General features: G+C 33.9%; 1 protein-coding gene across 1 annotated transcript; it reads left to right on the top strand.

The window, feature by feature from the left end:
- Window positions 1-8,472: 8,472 nt before the first annotated feature.
- Window positions 8,473-9,780, top strand: LOC136413789 (uncharacterized). Its single transcript, XM_066397493.1, has one exon. The coding sequence runs from the start codon at window positions 8,473-8,475 to the stop codon at window positions 9,778-9,780; it is 1,308 nt and encodes a 435-aa protein (XP_066253590.1).
- Window positions 9,781-27,476: the final 17,696 nt, after the last annotated feature.

Below are 27,476 nucleotides of genomic sequence, written 5' to 3'. Positions count from 1 at the left end.
TCAATGGGCCGGAGGCTACAAGACGTCATCGACGCCAATGGGGGAGTAACCCGCTATTAGAATTGTTTATTTTTAATTTTGTCATTTATTTATATAAATTTTAAATTTGTTTTCTCTAGATCGTACTGTATTTCCGAAAAAAATGTGTCTTGAAATTTTCCCTTTTAACGTACGTATAACGAAAAACGCCGTTTATTTCATTTTTTGTTTAAAGAACTTTTGCGATATAGAAATCACTTGATTGTTAAGCGAGAGGTAGGAAACAGTCGGGCTAGTTAATTCCTAATTTCCAGCAAAATATTATTGTTAATAAAAGTCTTTAAGTTTAGTAAGTTGTACTACAGTGTTTTGTAAATTGTTGGTCTTGTTTATATTTGAATTCAACATTTTTTTTCCATCTTAAACAATTATATAACCATATCAACTTTTACAATTTACAAAATTCAATGTTAATGTAGTGATGTCTTCATACAATTACTGACCGAATTGATTTATTTGAAATTATCATCCTGAAAATATCCTTGCAAACTTGGTATTCGATGTAAAACTAAGTTTATTCGCTCGACACAACGTTTTTGTTGTGGATCATTGTTTGTGAACTGATAAGGCGCCTTCGCTCGAGTTAAGTTTTCATTCAAAGAAAACTTCTTAAAAAAAAAAAATATTTATTTCAAAATATAAACTAAAGTTACAAGATTTTGTACTCAATATACTAGCAACTAGACTAACTGATGATTATTACAACAATAATAATCCTATGCTAAATACCTGACTTTATATAATAAAAAGATGCTGAAGGTGCTAAATTCTGGAGCGTGTTATGGTTTTTGTTTATACACGTGGTACACGTGTTATGGGTTCCTATGGGAAATAACCATATAATTCCTCCCTCCTTAAGTTTGAGAAAATAAGGGGTTCTTATTTTCGAGAGGTGTTAATTGTAGGGCCATTTTTACATTTTTCTTTGGTTTATGGTAATAGTAATATAGTATTAGGTATACAACTTTGCTTCCGCCGTTTTTGAATAGATGTATGTAGCGGTAAGTAATGATCGAAATAAATAACCCCATGTGGGCATGCAGGAGCCTTGGGCACCTGTTAACATAACCTCATAAAAATATTAGTCTATTTGTGTCTTCATCATAAAGTTATTCGCAATTGAAAATGTCAGTGTACGAGCCAAATTCTCGTCATTTGCGGGAGGTTTTACTTTTCTGCTTCAATATGAAGAAATCTGCTGCTGAGGCTCATCGAATGCTCTCAGATACTTATGGGGAAGCCACTATTAGTGAAAGGACATGTCGTGAGTGGTTTCAGCGCTTCAAGAACGGTGATTTTCACGTCGAAGACCAACATAGCGGTGGAAGAAAGAAGGTTTTCCAAGATGCGAACTTGGAAGCATTACTTGACGAAGACTCGTGTCAAAGTCAACAAGAATTGGCACAATCATTGGGAGTGACTCAACAAACAATCTCAAAACGCCTCAAAGACATGGGAATGATTCAGAAGCAAGGATATTGGGTGCCGTACGAGTTGAAACCAAGAGATATTGACAGGCGTCTGTTCGCTTGTGAACAGTTGCTTGCAAGGCAAAGACGGAAGGGATTTCTGCATCGTATTGTGACTGGGGACGAGAAATGGGTTCATTACGATAATCCCAAACGCAAAAAGACTTGGGGATATCCCGGCCATGCTTCCACGTCGACGGCCAAACCGTCTATTCATGGTTCCAAAATCATGCTCTGTATTTGGTGGGATCAACTCGGCGTAATATAATATGACTATTATAATGATTACAATAAGAGTTACAGAGAAAATAGATATACTAGTGCTTACTACATCAAATTCCTTTAAGTGATGCATTGTTAATTGTCGTGCGATTTCCATGTCTTCGTGTAGATTATCGAAATTAACTTCTTTAAGTTTTAGGGGTAATGTTTTCTTTGAGGTTTTCGTCAATAGGGATTTGTGGTAGTTTTAAAACGTAATTGAATTATGTCAGGTTTCTGTACCTCATAAGTCTTATTCTTAATTTTTGCGTGACATTCAAAAGGGGTTACAAGTGAAGTTTGTGTGAGGGTTTCAATTGTATCACAAGTAGGAAGTTATTTGAGAATTGAATGGCTGAGGATTTATTATAAACAATGGGAATCATAGGGCGATGTTTAATGAGTTTGATGGTTTGAATAATACAGGGTTCATCTGTGCGTAATAGATTTTGATCACAGAGAAAAAGGCCTTCAACCTTTGGGCAAATGGTTTTTAGATTAAAGGAAATAGTTGTGGTTCGTAATAGATAGTAATTTGACATTGTCGTGATGTGGTTACCAATAGGTATAGGGTAAAGTTGATAGAGAATGTAGGGTTCTCTTGATATCAAAAGGATTGCTATGTGGAATATCATTAGGTCATTTTTTATAGTTACGTCAGCGCGAGCTATCTCATAGTAACTGATAAGATTGTTGAAAGGAATTTTATTGCTGGAGCTGAGATGGTCTAGAAGGGTTCGTAGTTCTTTATATTTCAAAATGCTATAATGTAGGACATTGGTCTTTGCAAAATCTATCGCTGTTTGTACATTTTCACAAATGTCGGCAATAATTTGAAGGTTATTGTCTAAATTATCGAGACATAGTATAAAATGGATAGTAAGTGACGAAGTTTGCATTGCTTGAGTCAGGTTAGTTAGATGCATCTGCACATTGTGTTGGTTTTCTATGACGTTGATTAGTTGCGTATCAATGTCCTTGCTGAGTCGTTTAATCACTGATTGCATTGAGGAAATATTTTGCTGTAAGATCTTTTGATTTGCCTGTAGCGTTTTCAGATAATTGTCATAACGTTCTCCATCGTCTGCATCAAGGGTTCCGTATAAATATTTTTGTACCTTTCCTGCTAGGTTGATAAATCCTCTTCTAGTTCTGGTTAATGGTATAGAAGAATGTTTGACAAATGTCTTTATGGCTTCAATTTTGGTCATTAGGGTATTAACTCGTGTTAAAAGTAGTGTATTATGATTTGTCTGGGTTACGCTCAAAGTTCTCTTAAGTTGAGTTAGAGTTTGTTCTGTTGATTTTAAACACTTACGAATGTTTGTTAAGTTTACATGATAGTTAGCATGGTGTTGACCATGAACGACGTAGCCTGATCCTTTGTTGATTGGAAGCAGAGAATTGGTTATTTCTTCTATACGGTACTGGGCTTTAATGAACATCGGCAGAAGTGCTAGGATAATCTTCATCTTTCTTGTTCTGAAAGTACTGTCTTTTAATGTCCTTGGGATGCCTTCGGCCTTGAAAGTTGGTTATTTGATATTTGGGTTTTAATTTATTTGATAATTTAGAGGGGGTACTGAGCAATTGCTTGGTACCTTCCAATATTTCAGGATCGTCCTCTCGTTCTTTATTGAGTTTAGCTAGTATATTGGCTTTTCTTGCATTTAATTTTAAATTAATTGTTTCGTGGAAGTCTTTAAAAATATCCAACAATTCGTAAATGTAGTCAGTTTGAAGTTGATTAAGATTCTTTTCGAAATTTAATTGATAATTAAGATTTCCTTTTATGATTTTAGGGAGTGTAATCATGAGAAGAATGTATACTATTGTTATAATTTAAAACGGCAAGATCTACTAATTCTGGGATGGTTTTCGTTCGATGATTGTCTCTAAGAGCAATTATACTTTCTTTGAGGGTCGAGTGAAAGCGTTCAATTGGAGAGTTTGAATTTGGATTATAAGGTGTGGTGTGGTGTAACTCGATTTTATAGATTCGACAGAGATCTTGAAGTAAAAAGCTTTGAAATGTTTTTGCATTGTCAGTTGTTATTTTCGAAGGGGTTCCATGGTGAGCAAAGAATTTAATTAAATTTTGACAAATTTCAATGGATGTTTCGTTTGTAGGGTAGGCTGCTGCGAATTTCAAAAAATTGTCTAATGTAGTCAAATATTTCTGTTGAGATATAGAATACAGGGTGATTCACGTAACTGTTTCATTAGAAACTTTTGTACTTGTAACAAATCTAAATTTTTCATATTTGGGGGTTAAACTAATATAGATACCCTCTACGTTTTTAAAATATTTTGAAGGTCATATCACTTCCGGTTATACTGAAAGTTGAGGTCAACTTCCTTATTTCAAATAGAATACCCAGTATATTTTTGCATTTTTGGAATCTAGTGATTAAGCTGATTAAATTCTTATTAGATATTCCTATACCTAAACCTAACCGTTTTAAAGATATTTTAGTTTAAAAGGAAAATCTTTTCAAAACACCATTTATATAAAATTTTAAATTCTCAGCTATTATTGAAGCTGGCTTTACGAAAATTTGCTGACATGTTAACTAGGTATGGTAGATTAGGCTAATGTGAAAAGTTTTTATAAATATCATACAGGGTATCCAAAAAAACACGTCATATTTAAAGAACTTTGGTGGCAAAAAAGTCGCTTATTTCAAATGGAACACCCCATATATTTTCATATGTCTAGAATCTAAATTTAATTCTGAATCGATTATTATTAAGCATCCCTATCCCTAAAATTAACGCTTTTGCTCTAATTTGCGATTTTTTAATATTGTACAATAATAATTCTAAGTATCTTAGTTGGCTTTGAAAAGAACATGGCTGCTTCCTGTAAAATGCGTTAATATAATTATCAATTTAATAAGTTCGCTCAGCAGTTTAACGCATGTTACAGGAAGCAGCCCTGTATGTACAATTAATATTGTACAATTATTATCGTACAATGTTAAAAAATTGCAAATTAGAGCAAAAGCGTTAATTTTAGGTATAGAGATGTTTAATAGTAATCAATTCAGAATTAAATTTAGATTCTAGACATATAAAAATATATGGGGTGTTCCATTTAAAATAAGCGACTTTTTTGCCATCAAAGTTCTTTAAATATGACGTGTTTTTTGGATACCCTGTATGATATTTATAAAAACTTTTCACATTAACCTAATCTACCATATCTAGTTAACATGTCAGCAAATTTTCGTAAAGCCAACTTCAATAATAGCTGAGAATTTGAAATTTTATAGAAATGGTGTTTTAAATCGATTTTTTTTAAAACCAAAATATCTTTAAAACGGTTAGGTTTAGGTATAGGAATATCTAATAAGAATTTAATCAGCTTAATCACTAGATTCCAAAAATGCAAAAATATACTGGGTATTCTATTTGAAATAAGGAAGTTGACCTCAACTTCCGGTATAACCGGAAGTAATATGACCTTCAAAATATTTTTAAAAAGGAGAGTGTATCTATATTAGTTTAACTCCCAAATATGAAAAATTTAGATTTGTTACAAGTACAAAAGTTTCTAATGAAACAGTTACGTGAATCACCCTGTATACATCTATGTAAAGGTGTTCAAAGGGTTTATGTCCAGTTGGTGTGGGTTTATATATAATTTTGTAGGGGTGCCTGTCATACTTCGTTTTCTGGCATGTTTCGCACGTATTTATATAGTTTATGACGTCTCGCTCGAGGTTCGGCCAATAATAGTGTTGTTTTATGTTTTTAATATTTTCACTGATTCCACGATGTGAGATTTTAGTCGTGTGGTATCTCTCTATTACTTCTTTCTGGTCATAGGGGTCAGTTACACCTTCTAGAAATGTATTAGATATAACAAGTGTATATGCGGTATTTTGGAAAATTTCCTGGAAAATCCTGATTATTATTGGTTCCAATTCTTTCTAAGGAAAAAATAAATAATAGGTGTTGGGCGGTAATTGTTCTAGGAGAAGTTTTTGAATCTCTCTTGTCTCTGAAGTTTCATTGATGAATATAGTTTTTCTTTGTTTTATGCCAAGTAACTTTTGTGTCATAGCCTACGTGGTTCCTTTGTTAGTCCATTTAAATATGACTTGGTTTTTATATGTATTTAGGCTCTTTTTGACATAAGGTGCTCCAATAATAGGATTTTCTCGTGATGTGTGAATTGTTTTTGTTTCAGAGTTTTCAATTCCTTTCGCAATTATAGTACTGGATGTGGTTTGAGCATCTACATTGGTGACCTATGGTGTTGGAGGTTTCTCTTTTGGGGGTTTGACTTGAATATCGGATAAAATCTTAATTTTGGGTTTAAATTGGCGTAGAACGTCTATTGATATCTTTTTAGGTTTTTCAAACAGATTTTCCTGCGTTTCGAAAAAATGCTTAATTTTCTCATGCCACAAGTATTGATCTTCGGGGTCTTTTTTCTTTTCCGCTATCGCTGAGACATGTATTAAGAGTGGTTCAACCTCGACTGGATTCAATTCCTTAGGTGGGCGAAATAGTGTATCTGCATTTGAATTTTTTGTGCCTTTTTTGTATTGAATGTCGTATTCATACTCTTGTAAGTTGAGTTTCCACCTAATCAGTTTGGAGTTGGGTTCTCTTATTGAAAACAACCATTAAAGAGGTTTGTGATCAGTCACTATTGTAAATTTTCGATCAAACAGGTACGGCCTGAAGTACTTTGTTGCACAAACGATGGCTAACATTTCTTTCTCAATGGTTGAATAATTACACTCAGCTGGATTGAGGGTTCTATTGGCATAAGCAATAGGAAGGTCTGACCCAATAGGTTCTTGAGATAATATAGCTCCAATTGCATAGTCTGAAGCGTCAGTGGTTAAGACAAAGGGTTTCTTAAAATCGGGGTACTGGAGTATGGGATTATTCATGAGAAGACTTTTGCAAAGATTAAAAGAATCCAAAAATGTTTTGTCGTGAATAATTTTTGCGCCTTTACTGAGGCACTGTATTATAGGTTTGGTTACCTTGGCAAAGTTTCTAATGAATTTCCTATAATAACCGATGAGGCCTAAAAATGATTTAATTTCTTTCGGTGTTTTAGGGATTTTAAAGTCTTTGATGGCATTTATTTTCTTAGGGTTTGGCTTTATTCCGTCAGAAGTAACGATGTGACCAAGGAATTCGATCGTTTTTTTAAGAAATTCTGATTTGTTTAATTGTATTTTCATATTAAATGAGTCTAACCTGTTAAAAACTGATTTCAATGAGTTAATATGTTCCTGAAGGCTGGTTGAATAAATAATGATGTCATCCATATAAGCAAGACAGATTTTTCCTTGCAATCCACGGAGAACATTGTCCATGGCCCTTTGGAAGGTCGAAGGGTCATTCTTAAGTCCGAATGGCATGCGCGTATACTCATAGTGACCATATTCCACATTAAAGGCCGTTTTTGGTATACTCTTCGGGTCCATTTCTATTTGGTGAAACCCGCTGGAAAGATCTAGTGTTGTAAAATATTGACTTCTACCTAGTTTGTCAAGAATATCTGTTATGTTTGGTAGTGGGTAGCGGTCGACTGTTGTTTTTTCATTCAGCTTTCTGTAATCTATCACTATTCTTCATTTTCTTTTTCCGGACGCGTCCATTTTCTTTGGCACTATCCACACTGGCGAACTCCATGGAGAATAAGAGGGCCGGATTATTCCACTCTGTAGCATTTGATTAATTTGTTTGTTAATTTCTTCTTTATGTATAAATAGGTAACGATAGTTCTTGGCATGTACTGGTATTTCATCCGAGGTGTTGATAACGTGTTTAACTTGATTTAAGAAAGTTTGTACAGTGGTTTGTACAGGATTTGTTGGTATGAATTTAGTAAGTTAAAGAGTTGTGTTTACTATTCTGGATTCAAATGTTCATGTCTTATTAAGTCTTTTAATTTTATGTCTTCATATTCCTGTCTTTGAGTTTCTGGGCGTGAAAGAGTATTTGTTATTTCCCAGTTAAAGATTTCATAGTTATTAAGTTCTATGGGGTCCAATAGTAAGTTTTTGCTTATATCGTATTCTAGTATAACAGACTTGTCAGAATGGTTAAGGATATCTGTATATGCTTGATTATGAACTGTGATTAATGTAGGTGGTATTTCAATTTGTTCATCGCAATAGTGATTTATTATCCATGTAGTATTGTTTGGTAATGCCGTTCTTATCGGGGTTTTTTGTAACGTAAAAGGTGGGATTTCGATTTTATATTGTTCAAAATTTTCCCGATACTGAAAGAGAATCTCAAGGTTATCATTCTTTAACACCTGATTTTTAAGATCTACAGGGTGTCCAGAAATTAGAGGTAAATATTTTAAGGGATGATTGTATGACCAAAAATATGTAGAAAACATCATATAAACATAGGTCGACAAATGGACCCTAAGGGAGCTAGACCCTTTTGAAAGGTGAAGCCTGAAAATGGTTTTTTATCGATATATTCTAAACAGTTTGAGGTAAAGTCATGAAATTTGGACTGTTAACTCAGATTTTTATGATAAATTAAAACACTTGGTCGAGGGACGACTGAGACGATTCAGACGTGCCTAGTGCGAATTCTAAATAAACATTTTTTTTTTATTGTTGACACCGGGCGCCTTGTTGTTCGCGTCGAGATACGGAAATACGGATACGTAGGAAAACACTGCCACCACAGAAAGGAACGCTCCCCTGAGATGGAGGAGGGGAGCTCGCAAGAATCGGAATGGGACAAGTCGTCCCAAGAAGGTTTTAAAACACCTAAATCCAAAAAAAGAGGTAGGAAACCAAAAACTGCCACACCTTCCACACCCACAACCCCAACGCCAGACCCCAAAAGACCTGCCTTTTACAGCGCACCACAACCCTCAGCTTCTCAAAGCAGAGCATTTTTAGCACCAACAACAACCACTAAACAACAACAACAACAAAAACAAAACCCGACATTCACCCACACTTTTACAGTGGTAGCACCAACCTCAACAACCAGAGTCCAGTTCGCTCTGGAGTGGGAAAAAATTAGCCCTGACAATAAAGACATTATTATTAAACAAGAGAGGGATCTCCTCATAAAGACCAACAACGAAGGGGGTACGGCGGAAGCACTACAAATGTTAACGCAAAGAGAAATTATAGCTTCTTTCAAAGTAAACAATACTCCCATCGCAGTAATGAATCAAACAAACACCGTTCGACGCATGTCGCCGTCATACTCCGTGGTCGCCACCGGAGTGGACTTGGATATAACGGACGACATGTTCTTGAAGCACCTGGAGGAGCTGGGGTTGAATGTCCGGTTCTGCAGAAGAATAATCTCAAGACAAAGGAGCACCCCTACACTAATGATGAGGCTGATCACAGGAGATTTAACCACCTATGAAAAGCTGATAAACAACCGTGCAGTACATTTCCTGGGACGTCTATTTAGAATTGTGGAAAGCAAATCACCGGCACCTATACCCGTTCCCTGCAGCAAGTGCAACTCATTTGAACACCGTGCGGAGGACTGCAAAGTACCCACCAAGTGCAACAAATGCCAGGGTCCTCACCTAACAGCGACATGCAAATCTCCACTCCCTCCCAGGTGTACGGCCTGCAACTCGGAAGATCATGCAGCATGGAGTATGAAGTGTCCGAAAAGACCCACAGCTCCGATCGACAGAATACCTAATGTAAAAATCAAATGCCTGAACAGGAGGACGGCCGAGGTGTCGATAGCGATGTCGAGAGACAGCAGAATTCACTCAGCAATAACAACCCATGATTACATAATAAATAAATACAAAAACCAAATTAATAAAACAACCAACACCGACAGAGAAGAACTATTAAAGAAATTAAGGAAACAATTTGTGGGGGACTTTGCGGTCGATACCTCGGTCGTCTTCTTCGGCAACAATATGTATATTTTGATGTTTGATATGCTCTCTCCAAGCAAAACCTCCCCAATCGAACCTACGGAACAACTAAGGCAAACAATTACAAATACAGAACATTCAATTTGAAACTAATATATGCCAACATCAACGGACTGAACCACAAAAAGCATCTGATCTACAACTACATGGAACGAAACAAAACGGACGGTTGCATGTTCGTAGAAACTAAAACAAAACCTGGACAGACACCGGCATACAGGGACTGGCAGTATATTTGTAAACATGGCAACTCTGTCAACAACGCCAGAGGTGGAGCGACAGTACTACTCAACCCACATATAAAACTAGGAAAAGTAAACCCCCCTTCTTTGAATAATCCCCTAAACGATTGCCTCCATTTCACCATCCCTTACCTAAACGACCTGATCCATATATTCCTTGTATACATACACCCCCCCTCGACCATTGAACAAAACATACTTACCAAAGCATGTCTATGTATACAAATATGCCATCCTCATTGGAGACTTTAACATCAACAAAAACAAAAAGGTGCAACTGAACAAATTCCTTGACAACTCAGACTTTATCACAATACACACACCACCAACATTTTTGATGCCTGGAAACCCAGAATCGACTCCGGACTTACTGCTTCACACCACATCACAGCCAATCTTACAAATGTCATACAAAATGTAAAGCTAACAAACGAGCTCGGATCCGACCATTTGGCCATAACATTCGACCTCGACCTCCATCAAATACCTACGATACCAACAGTAGACAGACAGAGACTCAACTTAAACGGAACTGACATAGAAAGGTGAAACAGCATGTGCACGACTATGTTCAAGCCCAGGAAAAGACATGTTCTATTGAAAGTATACAACAACAATTAACAATGGCAATAGGAAAATTTTCACCTTACACAAAAAATACTTTTTACCAACACACTCTACCTAAATTTATACTGTCACTAATCAAACGAAAAAGGGAACTGTACAGAACATACTCACATACACAGGACGTCGAATTAAAAAGGACACTAAACAAACTAAACCGAAACGTCAAGAAGCTAATAGAGCAATACAAACTAGACAAATGGCTGTCAACCTGCCAAGAAATTGAGAGGGATAAAGAAATAAAAAAGCTGTCACGATGCAAAAAAAACAATACTATAGGCACAATCAACGAAAACGGGACAGTACTGTATACCGGCAAAGAAAGGGCCGACGCATTTGCCAGGCATTTTCAAAGGGCCTTTACAACCTCAACTAACCCTAAATTTGATGACCATAACTGAGACATGGTAAATGACTGGTATGATAAGTACTTTACTGATGAGCATAATCACGTATGCGAACCTATAGACGACGCCGAATACGACGAAGCATTCGCACACATTAAAAATACAGCACCAAGCAAAGACAACATTAAAAGTAAAGTGCTGAAAAATTTGAGCGCACAGACCCACGAACATATACTTAACTCGCTCAACAAATGTATTACCACAAACAAAATACCGGGGACATGGAAAATGGGCGTAATAGTGCCTATTCCAAAACACGGTCTGGACAACTCGCTAACACAAAACTACAGACCCATTACGTTGCTCTCAGTCATAAGTAAAATATTTGAACACATTATAAAGAACAGAATGGAAAAACTAATTGGACAGCACATACCTAACTACCAATTTGGCTTCAAACCGAAACACTCAACCATACACCCACTTTTTATACTAACCAACAACATACAAAAAACACATCTATGCGACAATAAATCAGCCTGTTTGTTCATGGACATAAACAAGGCCTTCGATAGCGTCTGGCACAGAGGATTATTGTACAAACTTTACAGACTCAATACACCAAAATACTTACTTTACACCATTAAAAACCTACTGGAAGACAGAAAACTTGAAGTACGCATAGACAAAACCCTCTCCTTCCTTTTCACCCCTGAACAAGGTCTACCGCAGGGGTCGCCATTGTCTCCATTTCTGTACAATATATACTGCCATGACATCTACAACTACAACCTACAAGATAAGATGTATACCGACGTAACTGCCTATATACTACAATACGCAGACGATACAGCACTCATCACTCACGATAAAACAACAACTAAAGCCGTAGGAAAACTGCAGACACTTACAAACGAAACAATGACGTGGTTCTACAAATGGAGACTGACACCAAACGCGACAAAAAACCAACTGCTACTACCACACCACCGAATTAAAGGAAACTCTCCAACAATAACCGCAGACGGTCACAAAACGTCACCCAAGACTGACGCAAAATACTTAGGAATAATATTAGACCAAAAATTTAAATTTACAAAACATATACAAAACGTGAGAGCGGAAATCATCAAAAGAACAAAGCATTTCAGAGGACTTACATACAAAGACAAAGGAATTAGCACGAGAACGGCAACTAACATATATAAAGCAATATGCAGACCACTACTGGACTACGGACACATACTGAGGGCAAATGCTTCAGACAAGACGAAACAACATATACAAACAACAGAACAAATTGCACTAAGACTGATAACGAAAATTAGACACCCCCAGAACCCACAACACAATCCACCCAATAAACTACTGTACGAGCGAACACAAATGACCAGAATAACTGAACGATTAACACAACTTCAAACCAAATGGACAATTAACCCCCATAACCGGATGATATTGAACCCCCTTCTCCTAACGAGACCAACTAGACAATCCCGATACCTGTCCCCTCCCAACACTCTACTAGAATGTTTGTTTTAATTTTTAAATTACTGGCAAATTACTTTTAGTTTTCTACAATTAAACTGTTTCTCCTTTTTCGTCAAATACTGTTACAAAACGGTTAATTCACGGGCAGAAAGACCACCAAGGTCGATAGCCCTTTTCTGAGAAATAAAGATGAGTATATATAAAACACTTAAACGAAATTTAAAAATCTTATTTAGATGTGTGTTAAACAGGGCCGGCTTAAGCCATTTTAAGCCCTAACTTTTTTTATTGTAATTTTTCCTACATTTTGACTACATAAATTGAAAAAGCATGGTTTTCTAGATTAAAAAGGTACTTTTTGTCGACTTCGAAATAAGGCCTCGTTTTCGAGAAATATCGATTTTAAATAGTATGTGCAATGTGTCATGTAACGTGAAAAATTAATTAATTAAATTAATTAAGTAAATAATAATTTATTTATTTATTTTATTTTATTTTATAAAAATATCTCAAAATTATCTCCTTCTAGTTCCAAACATAAATTAATTCTTTTTAAAAAGTTCCAACGAATTTTAGGATATATCTCCGCCTTCTGTCTAATTAACTCGCAGTTGTCAATGATTCTCTGTCTAAGTTCTTTAACGTTATTTACGGGTGTTTTATATACGAGAGTTTTAATGTACCCCCAAAAGAAGAAGTCCATAGGATTTAAATCAGGAGATCTAGGAGCCTATGGTACAAACCCCCCACGTCCTATCCATCTTTCAAAAAAATTTTCATTCAAAAATTCTCTCACTGCTAAACTGTAATATGGAGGCGCGCCGTCTTGAAGCAACCACATTGTTTGCCTGATTTGGATAGATACATTTTCTAATAGAATGGGTAATTCATATCTTAAAAAATGCAAGTAAAGTTCACCAGTAAGTCTTTGCGGAAAAAAATAGGGTCCAATTAAGTGGTCTTCTACAATTCCAGCCCACACGTTAACGGAAAATTTCTTTTGAAAACCTCGTTCTATCTTGACATAAGGATTATTATCAGACCAATAATGTTCATTATGAATATTAATTAAACCATCGTGACCAAATCTTGCTTCATCCATAAAAAGAATAGACCTTATAAAATTACCATTTTCATTATAAAGATTTCTAATCGAGTTGCAAAAATGTACACGAGTCACAAGATCTTCCAGAGAAAGGGCTTGAACCTTTTGGTAATGATAGGGATAAAAGGCCTCTTTCTTCAAAATCTCATGTGCTGAACTTCTTGGAATATTTTCTTGAGTTGAAATTAATCTTACACTTGTGTTAGAACTATATTCAATGGCATTCAATACTCGTAGTTCTGCTGCAGGATTTCGGGTTTTTCGCGGACGTCCTGCCTCATGACGTCTTATTTTAAAAGATCCAAATTCTCCTAGTTCTTGATGGATATTAGTAAACATTCGTGAATTGGGGATTTTCTTATTTGGATATGCCTCTTCGTACAAACGTCTTGCAGCACATGCTTGACCGCCAGCTAAACCATAATAAAAATGCATATTACGTAGTTCGACATTAGAATAATAATTATTATTCATTTTATTTTACTGTTAGTCTCGATTTTACAAGAAATTGTCTAACAACTTTCGACTTGTGTCCAAGTGTTTGTTGTTATTGACATTTCTTATGATGCACTTGTTTTCATAGCAAGCTTTGCTAAAATTTCTGTTTTTTTTTCACGTTACATGACACTTTGCATATACTATTTAAAATCGATATTACTCGAAAACGAGGCCTTATTTCGAAGTCGACAAAAAGTACCTTTTTAATCTAGAAAACCATCCTTTTTCAGTTCATGTAGTCATAATGTAGGAAAAGTTACAATAAAAAAAGTTAGGGCTTAAAATAGCTTAAGCCGGCCCTGTTTAACACACATCTAAACAAGATTTTTAAATTTCGTTTAAGTTTTTTAATTTACCATAAAAATCTGAGCATTTAAATTTTCCGAAAAAAAATGGTAGCCAATAATTCTATTACTTAAAGTTGAAGCCCAAACATTAATTTTAAAAGAATGCTGGTAATGCGTAACTCTGGTTGCTTTGGGATTTTCTTCTGCCCAAATATGTGAATTGTGCGTGTTAAAAATACCAGCCCGTGTGAAAGTAGCCTCATCTGTGAATATGATCCTTGACATAAAAGTTGGGTCATTGTCATTTTGGGCTAATAACCATTCAGAAAATTCTAGTCGAGGACCGAAATCGTCTGGAAGAAGTTCTTGTACCTGGCGCAGATGAAACGGGTGAAGTTGTTGTTCTTTGACAATTCTCCATGCTACTGCAGGTGAAATATTTGTTTGCAGTGCTACTCGTCTAATACTAATTGCGGGATTATTTTGCAAAATTTCTAAAATTTCTTCCTCCTTCCTAGCTGTTCTCACTGTACGCCTTCGTCCAATATTACTTCCTTTGGGTTTGATGAACCCAGTTTCACGACAACGCCTTTCAACTGCTAAAATTGTTCGTCGATTTGGACAGTTCCGATTAGGAAACTTTTCCGCATATCGTCGGACAGTTTCTTGACTATTTCCATAGCACTCACCTAATGTTAACAACATATCTGTGTACTCTGCATTAGAAAAAGTATTCATTTTCTTTAACAATAGTTGAAATAACAAAATGTTCGGGAACGAAAAACCACTAAACTTTATTAATAAATGTTGTTATGTACGCAGGTGTGAAACAAATTTTTCAGTTTCATTTCAAAGCCAACGCAGTTTTAAATTTGATGTTTATGAATCGTACCATCCACCGATTTATTAAATCTCAATTTTCTCGAAAACTGTTGAATATTTTGATTTTCAACAAGAGTACCTTTTTTGTGTAAAAATCTTCAAATTTAATATTTTTCTTATAAAATCGCCAATAAAATAAAGTACAAAAAAGTATAGACACTTTTTAAGCACTACCCCCCCGTGCTATCCGCCCCTGCTAAAATGTAGCAATTTCCTTCTAAAAATTCAGAAAGAGCACAAAAAGTTGCAATAAGGTATAAAATTTCATTACTTAATCTCGAATAGTTTCGAAAATATTTATAAAAAACCATAATCATAAACCAACTTTTCACACCCTGTATTTCGAAAACGAAGCGTTTTTCGATATAGGTTTATATGAAGTTTTCGTCATGTTTTAGGACCTAGAATACGTAGTTGAATTTATGGTACTACGTTCAGAAACACCTTGTATATCGATAAAAAATCATTTTCAGGCTTCACCTTTTAAAAGGGTCTATCTCTCTTAGGGTCCATTTGCCGACCTATGCTTATATGAGGTTTCCTACATATTTTTGGTCAAACAATCATCCCTTGAAATATTTACCTCTAATTTCCGGACACCCTGTATATTGAGGTGTAGTTTGCAAAGATCTTTTAATCCTAAAATTCCATCATAGTATTCGTGGAAGGGATGAAGGATGAAATTGATAGATTCTAATATTCCGTATGGTTGTAGTAAGGGGATTTTAGCTTGATGGGTGGTTTTCTTGGTACCTACACAGGTTTGTAAGGTGCTTTTATGTGGTCTTATTTTTTCAGGGAATAATTTCTCAGCTATTGAGGGTCTGAGAAAAAATGCATGAGAGCCCGTATCTATCAACAGTTTAATTTGGCGATTAGGGATTTCGATGTAGGGTAATTGATTGACTTGGAGGCTATTTATGTTTATCCATGTGGTTCTATCTGAGAGGCTGGTGTCTGAAAATTTTCATTATGATCTTCTGCCACTTCAATGTATTCCTCCTGTTCTGCATCATTATCGACTAAAAAATCTATTGCATCGGGATAAGAATCATTGTTTTCTAAATGTGTCAATTCCTGAAATGTATATTTCGGCTGAGATCGTTGGGGTTGTTGTGAAAAAGGTTGTCGGAATTGATGTTGGAATGGATTCCGTTGGAGGTTCGGTTGAGGAAAGCTTTTATGTGTCTGGGGTGGTGCTGTACTCACTCCGGACATTGGTTGTGGATATTGTCTATTGGGGTTTCGATATGAATTCTTTTGATTCGTGACTTGATTTCGTGGAAAATTTTTTGGTTGTTAATTTATATATCGATGAGGTTGCGCTAAGGATGGTCGATTCATTGGTTGAAAGCTTGACGAAGGAAAATTCGTTGATTTTGCGAATTTTTGAAAATTCTGGTTGCTATTTGGGTTTGGTCTTAAATTAGGGGATCGATTTTGGGTTAGATAGCTATTTTTAAAATTATTTTGACTCATTAATACCTCATAGTTTGTGATAATGTCTGTTGCTTGATCGAGATTTTGAGGCTGCACAATAATTAACAGTGCAACAATTAACAGTGTTCGTAATTCATTGGAAATGTTCGCTAATAAATTTTGAGTAGCGGTTAATTCGTTTTGAGCTATGATAATGTTTCGTGTTTCTATATTACCTATTTCCGAGCAAATTTTTGTGTTGATCTGGGTAACTAAGGCCTTGAGTTTACATATATAGTCCTACGTGGTCTCGTTTCGTTTTGATAAGAATATTAATTGTTGTTGAAAATTTGCCCTTGTTACAGGGTCGCTAAATTTTTGTTTGAGGACAATTTTAATATCATTCCAATTCTGTAAATCTGGACGAGTTAGAAGAAAATCTTCAGTTTGTCTTAAGATTTTTGATTTTATTGCCAATAGGACATATTCTTGTTGAGACGGATCGTTGTTATAATATCTGGTATAAAATGTATCTATTTGTCCTATGAATGATTCTAGTTTAGCGGGAGTTCCATCAAAAGTTTTCAATAAAGTGACCGTGGACCTCAAGGCGTCAGCCATATTTTTACTATCTTGATTTCAGGAATGTACTAAAATAGTGCTAAGGGTAGGAGTTACGTCACTATAAAGTTGGTCAATGTGATATTCGATAGAGCTATTACTTGCTTCTGAAGTAGTTCTCAGACGCGGATAAGTAATATCACTTAGAATCTGTTTTTTGAATTTTTTCATAAATTAACTTATTATAGCTGGGACAATTCATACAATATGTGTAGAATTAAGGTTGTTGACTTACAAGGTTTCTTGTCAGTCCGTATTGGTTTTTGCTTGCAGGGAAGAAATGCTGTTCAATTGTCTGGATTGTACTGGTCCTAGTGGTTGCTTCGTTGTTGGGTTGTCCAAAAGGCGATGCTAACCAGGAGTCATTAGGTCCGTGTAATGTCGATCCGTTCTTAACTGTAGAAACAGATGGTGTCGGTGTTTGGAGATCTCAAAAATGTAACGCCTCTTTACTGGGTCGTAAACACTCGAACACTCGTTTTTTCTGAATTTTCACTTTTTACCGTTGCACCCGAAAGAATCCTACCGACTGCGCCAGTTAAGTTTTCATTCAAAGAAAACTTCTTAAAAAAAATTATTTATTTCAAAATATAAACTAAAATCACAAGATTTTGTACTCGATGTACTAGCAACTAGACTAAGTGATGATTATTACAACAATAATAATCCTATGCTAAATACCTGACTTTATATAATAAAAAGATGCTGAAGGTGCTAAATTCTGGAGCGTGTTACGGTTTTTGTTTATACACGTGGTGCACGTGTTATGGGTTCCTATGGGGAATGACCATATAATTCTCGGAATACGTGTCAAGCGATTTTGAACCTTAGCGTGGTTGACCATTTTTGTGGCCGATAGTACATGAGCTTGCACCGATCAGCTCCCATTTTCGGTAGCATGTACTCATAGCGAAAATCGTACATGTATATTTTAGACAAGTCTAAAATTGTCATGCCTATGTATAGTAGTTTTTTGAAACAGATTTGAGACTTTTTCAGTTCATTAATAATAAGGTTTTCATCTAGAATTAATCTACTATGAAACCTAGGACTAGAAATTGAATTTTTTGCATCATAACGTTCTTCCCAAAATTTAACAATTTTAAGTACCCGATGCTTTTGAATGTTTTCCATCGTTTTCTCAAACACAGCGTTATTAAACAGTTTGAATAATTTTTTTTCAGAAGGTGATTGAGCTTGCGTTCGAAACCCGTTATTCAATTCAATATAAGATTTTAGCCATGGTGATTAGTTAAATTTTAAAATTTTGTGAATCTTTGTTAGTACTAATCCATGCTTTAACATTTGCTTCAAATTCCTGTAATGAACAATATAATTTTTTTTATGAAACAGAGTAGTTAGTAATTTAGACAATTTCAATTGTGGTGGTTTAAGATGTTCAGGTGCAAAAAGAAAGTCCTTATGCGTATTATGCAACCTTTTCGGGTAATCTAAATCTGCCTGCAAAATATACCCTAGGGGGGAATCATCAGAAATAGTTAATACATCAAAATTGGTGTCTTCCATCCATTCAAAACCTCCGTAAGGTAGAGAGTCACACATTGCCTTCCCGTACAAGTTGTTTACATTTAGGTAAATAAGGTGTTTAGATAATTTTAAAGGATCATAATCAATCATGTACTTATTATTTGCTTCGGAATATTTATTTCTGCACACAGAAAAACCACCACGAATGCCTTTTTCAATAAACATTATTTGATCAATATCATGTAATAATTCTTACTTTCATTTAGTATACTTCAACATACAGTCCCAAGTATACCTAGGCATGGTAAAATACCAAGAAGGATCGAGATTATGTGTTGAAATACAATTTAATCTGAAATGTTCAAAAACATCTGCTAAAAGTAGAACATCAGTTTTCAAATACAAATCCGAATATTCTCCTAAAGTTTGAATATTAAAAGAATCCCATACTTTCAATGCATGTTCATATTTGTAATCATCAATATACGAATCTTTTAGTTTATTATAGAAATATTCTTTGGATAGTAAAGTTTTTTCATCAAGTTTATCAATACTATCAATATAATCGTAAGAAAATACGAAAATACTTTACATGTTAAGAGTTTAAATTTTTCTTCCACCGCATATAAAAATTGACTTTTTAAAAGTTTTAAACTTTCCGGTTGCATTGATTTTACAAGTTCATCAAGAGAAGGCCCCAAAAATCTATATGAATCAATATAGCGAAATTTAATGTTATTTTCTGTTACATGATGGATGAATGAGATGTATTTTTCTTTATTAATAGGTAACACTCTTAAATAACCTTTTTTGCATAGGAATGTGATTAAAAAATGAGAATCATACCCGGAAAGGTTCTGGAAAATGATCGGAACTACAAATTACTTACGAAAATTTCAATTGTACACTGAATGAGCGAATCCTCTGAAATGATCATGATCTCGGATAATTTCATCTTTAGGGGAAAAGTGTTTTTCACAAATGTAACATCTTTTAGCCATTGTTAAATCGAGTTGGACGTTCATAGGAGTAATTTTCTTCGTTTCGTCATAAATAATTTTCGATAATTCAATCATTTCATTAACATACCATTTTACACAGTCAGCACCTAAAACATTTTGAACTTGGATAAAGAATCATTGTATGTACATTTGACGAAATATTCTGCGTTAAAAGAAAGGTGCCTTTGATATTTACCCAAATTATCATTCAAAAAAGAAACATTTTCCAATTGGTTTTCGAAATCAGCATAAATAACAAATGGAGCTGTTTGTTTATAAGTATGATTTTTAAACTCTATAAAGTCATATTTGGGAAACGAAATTTGATAGTCATTCAACTTAGTGCACAATTCTTCATGTGTTAATAATTTATCTTGACTGGAAAAGTAACTTAAACATCTATCACAAATAAATTTACGAAGGTTATGTTTGTTAAACTCGCTGGATACTAATCGTGATAAATCTTTAATCCAACAATAGTTATAGATAGTATTGGTATTTTCTTCTTCATCTTCTGCACCTATATTTGTGGGAATGGGATCATAGTCATTTAATTTAGGATAATATTTGTTCTGAATTAAAAGCAAATTAATATGTTTGTTTAATTTTTTAGGTGTTAATCTGACAGGAACTACTGTATAGAATGTTTTTTTTCTTTCCAGCTTCCGTTGACATATCTAAGCCGTAAACATTTACCGATATATTGTTTAATTTTTCAAATTTATATATTTTGTTTAAAGGCACGGATATTTCTAAATTGGTGATATTTAAAACAGTGTTGTAATATGGATATGAAGTAATACAATTGTTGTGCTTTTTTACAGGAGCTAACAATTGACCAATAGAAACAGGCTCAATCTTCATTTTGAATATTAAAGCAAGCATTTTTCTTAAATATTTCATTAGGTAATTTGATAAAAATTAAACCATTGCCCATTGCAAGTTTATTAATATTAATTTCTAAATAATCGATTTTTTGTAAAGCAACGCCTGAATCACGTTCCTGAAATTCTGACAGTTGGTTTAATACTTGATCTTGTATATTTTCGCGAAACCAGCTACGTAAATTCGTTTCCAAATCAATGATTACATATTTTGTGTTAAAATACAAAATATCAATTATTTCCTTATCCTAAATTTTTTTTATAAATTCCCCACAAAATGTGGAGCCTACCTTAATAAATGAATTTTGCTCTCATAACAGTTTTTTCATCTTCTTTTCAAATAAAAGCAAAGAATCATTTAAGAATTGATTTATATTCTTATGCGTCAAATTAATAATAACATTCGTTATTACATTTTTATTGAAACATGAAACCACATTTTCCCACGAAATCCTACTTTCTACCTTTCTTGTTTCTTGATTTAATAGTCTACCTCTTCCTATTTTCTAGTTTTAGTAATTTTTTAATTACATTTTGTTGTTGGACATTTGTCTATAATTTGCGGTGCATACGATATGATAAATCACCTTTATCGATTAAATTATTACAATTTTTGCATTCGGTTCAACCAAACGGTAAAGTCTTTCTTACAAAATTTATCAGTAACATGTATAATTTTTTTAAAACGTGTAATAACATCTAAATATTTTTTCAAAAATTAACCGGATCTATGATACACTACAAATTAGAAGCTCACCTTTTCTACTGCTGCTGATGATTCTTCAAGCCAAACAGATTTCGAATAAAATCAGCGGATTAGGTTTTCCTATGTCTTTTGTTCCCCTAAAGACAAGGGCGTATTTGCCTTCAACAAAATGATCCAGTTGTGACTCAAACGTCTCGGTGACTCTTTGGGGGAGGAATACCACTTTGGTTTCCAAGTGTAAAAGAATTCTTCTACCGTATTTAATATTTGAAACTGCAGCTTTATAGATTAAATGTTTTTCATTAATAGTTAAATCTTGTAGTTTAACGAGTTGTTTGCTAAACTTCTCTACAAGACATGCTTGGTTTAGTCTGTCCAAATCCATATCTACTAAAAAGTATCCAAAAGTTTAATAAAAGTCTTCAGTCATTTACGATAAAATTAAAAATTTGCCCTTACTTTATATGTTTACGTCAAGACACTAAGGTGCACTAACTTCGAAAGCACACTACGAACCTCTCAGTTTAACTGTCTGCAACAATCTCCTTTACTAAATTTCAATATGAAATTATTTATACTTGCGACTACCCGCCTAGAATATTTTCTTTTTTTTTTATTGGAAATGTAAAACGTAAAGTATAGATATATTATATCATGAATCATTCATCTTGGTTTGGAAGATTTAAATTACAAAATAATGAAATATTGTTTCTTGTTAACTAACGAGTTCAATTATCACATGTTAGAATGCGAGTGACAGGTCATTTCACAGTTTTTAATTATCATTAAAAAAATAAAAGATCAACTTAGATTGGATTGAACCAGAAATATTTATTGATTTATTTTTCTTTTAATACAGGTAATACAAGTATAATACATATCCCTGCTAATAGTAAATTAAACATAACAACCTAAAGTCTGCAATGTGGACACATCTTTTGTGATGACGGTGGACCATCTAAATGAACGCGAACTTCGGGTCGGTTGTGGTGAACGAAACATGGTAGTCTTATTTGCAGCTCATAATTGTTAGTATATTCATGGGGAAGCTTACCCAAAATATTTACAAGATCTATGCAGCCTACTTCTTTCAAAAAATACTTGAGCGGGAGATATTTTAATTCTTCACTTTTCAATTGTTTAATATCTTTGTTTCCAATTAAAAACTCAACTAAATTTTGCTTTGTACTTATCTTAACAGAAAATTCATTACTACAGAGGTACTTGGAAAATTGTTAGTATTTAAAGAAAATATGGGAGTACATAGGGAGGGGCGAAAAAAAACGATACTTAGTAAAAAAGCTTTGCAAACTAATTACATATAAGTTTTGCTGCACACATTTTATTCTTTATTTAAATCCTGCACAACTTTATCATAATAATAATATAGGTATTCCTTGAGAACGCTACTTAGTAACATATTTCCCATGCATAATTTTTCGCAAACTAAGTTATATAATTCTAATAGTCCTTTTCTATTGACATTGTTTGCAATGCACCAAGAGTTAAGTACATTTATTATATTGCAATAACAGATACAAAATTGCAGATTGTTCAATATGGCCAACCGTAGACGAATAAGGTGTAAATCAATGTGAACAATTTGATGTACATCATTTTCCGTCAAATAAAAACTTACAGAATGTTTTAATATTTTCAATGCTTTTCCGAAATCACCATCATTTGAGTCACTTCAGTAAAATCGCCGCATGGAAAGGTTATCATGTCACCCGAAACCGTTGGATTATTGAAAAAAATACACTTTTTTTCGTTCAGCATGTTTAAAACTGTGATCCATTCAAATTCATTGAATGTTGTTTTACCAAATTTTGTTGATTCAGATAACGTAATAACTGAACTGAATGTTCGCGCTGGACTTAAACCACATTCAATTCGATATGCATCCGTATAATATGTCGTATTTAGTAGATGAAAAGTTCCTTTTCTAGCACTGTCTTCAAACTTTTGCAGACATTCCTCAAGTAGATGATCGCAACAAATCGGGGATGAAGCAGAATAGGGAGAAGTTGCACAGTGGTAATCGTCATGACTTTCCTGGCAAATCATTTTGTCACTATGATACTACCACTTTAATAAGAACTTAGGCACACACTATGTTCTTTGTTTATTTTATATTTTATTTTATTCTATGTTCTTTTCTTTAACCGTTGAACACTTATGAAATTATTTCAGATTATACCATTATATGTTATAAAACCCCCACTACTTGTTCCAACTTGTCTGTAGACAAGTGAGTTCATATAAAGTTATTGACTCTTTACATATGCATTCAATTTTCATCTTACTATGATAATGCTTTGGAAAAAAATATCTTTCAACGAAAAACACAACAAAGTCTTCAAACTGATTGCATAGAGTTTTGCTTATAGAGAGGCTAGAAAAAGTAATTATTTAACTGCGCATATTAGTAGGTTCCATTTTCAAAGAAGAATTCAGGTGTGTGAAGAAAAAATCACCCAAATATTATCGAATGTGCATAGAACGAAAATTTATAACGAAATATTTAATATTACAACTATCGGGGATTAATTAAAAGAAAATCTTATTTAATAAAAAGTATGTTTATTACAGAATATCTTTTTTCAAAATCCAAGAATTATTTGAATTACTGAAACCAAGCTATGTAACATAAACTTTATCTCCTTTATCTTCAAAGTTATGTTTTTTTAAACGGAACACTCAATATATTAGTACCGTTTTAGATTCCTTGAGATAAATAAATGTAAGTCTGATTAAGGTTTACCTACCCTAAACCTTAAGGATTTTGAAATAATTGAGATTTTGTAAAAATGTAGTGCAAATTTAAAAACTTTGCTTTAAAGGAAGTTTAAACTGGAGTAAGCCGAAATTCACATCAAGCCTCAGACATGAGGCATATTTCATGCCATAGTCATGAAAATTTAGATATCTTACACAGTGTGTCCAAAAAATAAATTGAAAAATGTACTTACTTTGAAGGATATTAACTTGCTTAATTTAAAAGGAACACCCTATATTTTATTACTCCAACTATCAGATTGAAGTATTACCGATCGAAAACTATTATACTATCCTATACCTAAATGTACAAGTTTTCCTTGAAAATTAAGATTTTTAAAGAAAGTAGAAAATCCTATTACTTTTTGTATCAGTTGCCACGGTGACATCTAAAATGTCAATATAAAGAATCATATTTATGCATTCTTTTTTCGGAGATTTGATTAAATATGAAAATTATCTTGTAAGTTACGCAAATAATATTGAAAATATCATAAATAAAGAATTATCGGACCCTTCAAACTAAATACATTTTTCAATTTATTTTTTGGACACACTTTATAAGATATTTAAATTTTCATGACTATGGCGTGAAATATGCCTCATGTCTGAGGCTTAATATGAATTTCGGCTTATTCCAGTTTAAACTTCCTTTAAAGGAAAGTTTTTAAATTTGCACTACATTTTTACAAAATCTCAATTATTTCAAAATCTTTACGGTTTAGGGTAGGTAAATCTTAATCAAACTTACATTTATTTTTCTCCAGGAATTTAAAACGGTACTAATATATTGAATATTCCATTTAAAAAAACATAACTTTGATATTTTTCACTTATTTACAACCCCCTGTATAAAAATAAAATAATTTTAGAATGTATCTCTATATGAGTTCTACACATCGTAAAAAAGAAATATTCGAAATATTAAATACTTTAGCCGCAATATTTCGTGTAGCATGACGTGAATAACCCTGCATATATTTATTAATTAATACTCACATGAATTCACTTTGAATTGAAAGCCGAGAATTTTCAAACCATGTGCCACTAGAGACGAATATGTCAGGTCGACATTTATTCCGTTTTGGACATCGACATCGACCCAAATTAGTATCAGAGTCAAAATAATGCGAAAAACGCGTAACTGGTTCGGAATGACCTTTTGTTTTGCTTCTACAAAATGGCGGCTTTGGAAGAAATCCTTCTCGTAAAGCTAGTTGATAGCCTTCTTCACGGGTTTTAGGTGACATATTATCAAACCATTTATATTCCATGATTCCAACTTTAATTTTCCAAATAAAATCGTTTACCTATATCGGTCCTATATAGGTCGGACTTTCTGCGCCATAAAGGCGCCTACCATCATAAACCCAACCGTCGGGCGCATACCTATATCGATCCTTTTTATTGGGGCATTGGAGACACGCTAAATTGCGGATCTCAACATTAGTTCAATTTAGACTGCGTCTATTCACAAGTAGCGTATTTCCCAAACATAAAACAACCTTCGGTATGGCTTTTTGGGTGTCGTCGTCACTCCCTCCACATAAAATCTTCCCAACAAATACTGACATACATTGGCGTAGCTTAAGGGACTAACTACAGCTAGTTTACGATTAAAATGAACTAATTACCTAACTCAAGGCACCAACAATCCTACAACTTACCTAAACTTACCTCGACTTACCTCAATTTATTTTTATTTATCCCACCCAGCACCCCTGTTCGCTCCACGGTCCCGTAAGAGAATCAAGTATTGAAATAAATGTGGAAAAGCAAACTTTTGAACAAAGCATTTCCGCACTAAAAAAAAACATATTGGTGAACTACTAAGCGAGTAGATTACGGAAAAAAAAGTAATGCTCTAAGTGGTTTCCGTAATATCCAAGTTGATCCTAGAATTCGGTACCAAAGTCTGTATGCAAGTTTTTCGGGGGATTTTTAGATGTTCTTAAAATTGCTTCAAATGTCAAAGTAACATCTTTATTTTTTTTACTTTTTAAAGGTATTACTCAAACATATGTTTTGCCATAAGTCAGTGCAACCCTTTAATAATCACCCTTCGCCTTTTATAATTTTTCTTAGCAGGTTTATGTAGTTCGTGAGCCACAGTTTTCTTTGGAGTGAGCGTCATATTTAAGTTATACCGACTTGTTATATCCGTGGGATATAACGAAATAATAAAGACCACTAAAAATACAAGGCGTCGAGAACTAAGGCGCTCGAATATTCCTGAATGCTGTGGAAGAGTATTTAACGTCTAGGTTACGACAGGGGAGGTTTAGCATGATTATTAGTATGTAACACGACTTATCGGTTTCCTTTAATACCTTTCAAAGGCTCACGCTCAAGGATAATAACTCTTTGAATTAGCAATCCCATTTCAGTTTGAAAGAATTTATCGAGTTCGATCACCTTCTGTTCTATTTCTGCAAGTCGCTTTTCGGATGATGTTATTTGTTCTTGCAGTTTTTTTATTGCAGGTGAATCCTTGTTAAAACTGGACTTGTTAATTTTAACAAAATGTTTTTCCAAATGTTCAGCGATTGTTTTTTTTTTAAATATGTCGACCAAACTTATCAACAGTCATCTTGAAAATATAATACCAATGAAAAAGGTGCTTGTTTTATACGATAACATCTGCTTCCTTAAGTTCTTCTATAATAGAAATTATTTCATGTACCATTACACCATTGTGACCTGTATGACCTGCTGTCGTAGAAGCGATAAGTGAACGAAGCCTGTCAACGAGTTCATTTAAATAATTCCAATATACATAGTCCGTTTGTGGTTTTTGATTTTTTAAAACTAATCCTGATCCCTTTCTCGCTCTATTATATATACTATTGAGCGAAGCGGTAGGTCTACTGAAACTCGTTGAGTATACATTTTTAGTTTCCGTTATACCTTTTTCCTGCAAGTATGGTGTTATTATTGTAATATATTTGGATGATTTAGCGCCTTGAACTTGTTCATTGGGATCGTGATTCCTTCTGTAAGTGTTAGTCCTTTTCAATATATCCATATAATTATCCAAATCCTCTTTTTTGTAACCTAGTAGATGTACTTTAAACAATAGTTCATACAATCGGACTGTATCAGGACATGTTATTCCTGCAACTTTTACATCTTCACCAATAAGTTCGACAGGTTCTTGAGTTAAACCTAAAGAGAATTTATTTGATTCAATATCGTGAACTATGCCAAATTGATGGTCAAAACTATGTTTTGTGTCTCTTATATTAGTATTAATATAAGTTCTTGGTAGTTCATGGAAGGATTCTAGCCACTCATTATAAGCAGGAGTACTAACTAGCGGTTGGATTGACAGCTTTGATTGTTTTAAAATATCGGATAAATTTAATGCCTTCTCACTAGACTCTTCTTGAGGCGGTGTAGTTTCACCAATC

The sequence above is a fragment of the Euwallacea similis genome, chromosome 15 (genome assembly GCF_039881205.1).
Source record: "Euwallacea similis isolate ESF13 chromosome 15, ESF131.1, whole genome shotgun sequence".
NCBI lineage: Eukaryota > Metazoa > Arthropoda > Insecta > Coleoptera > Curculionidae > Euwallacea > Euwallacea similis.
This window is presented reverse-complemented; position numbering and strand designations above follow the sequence as displayed.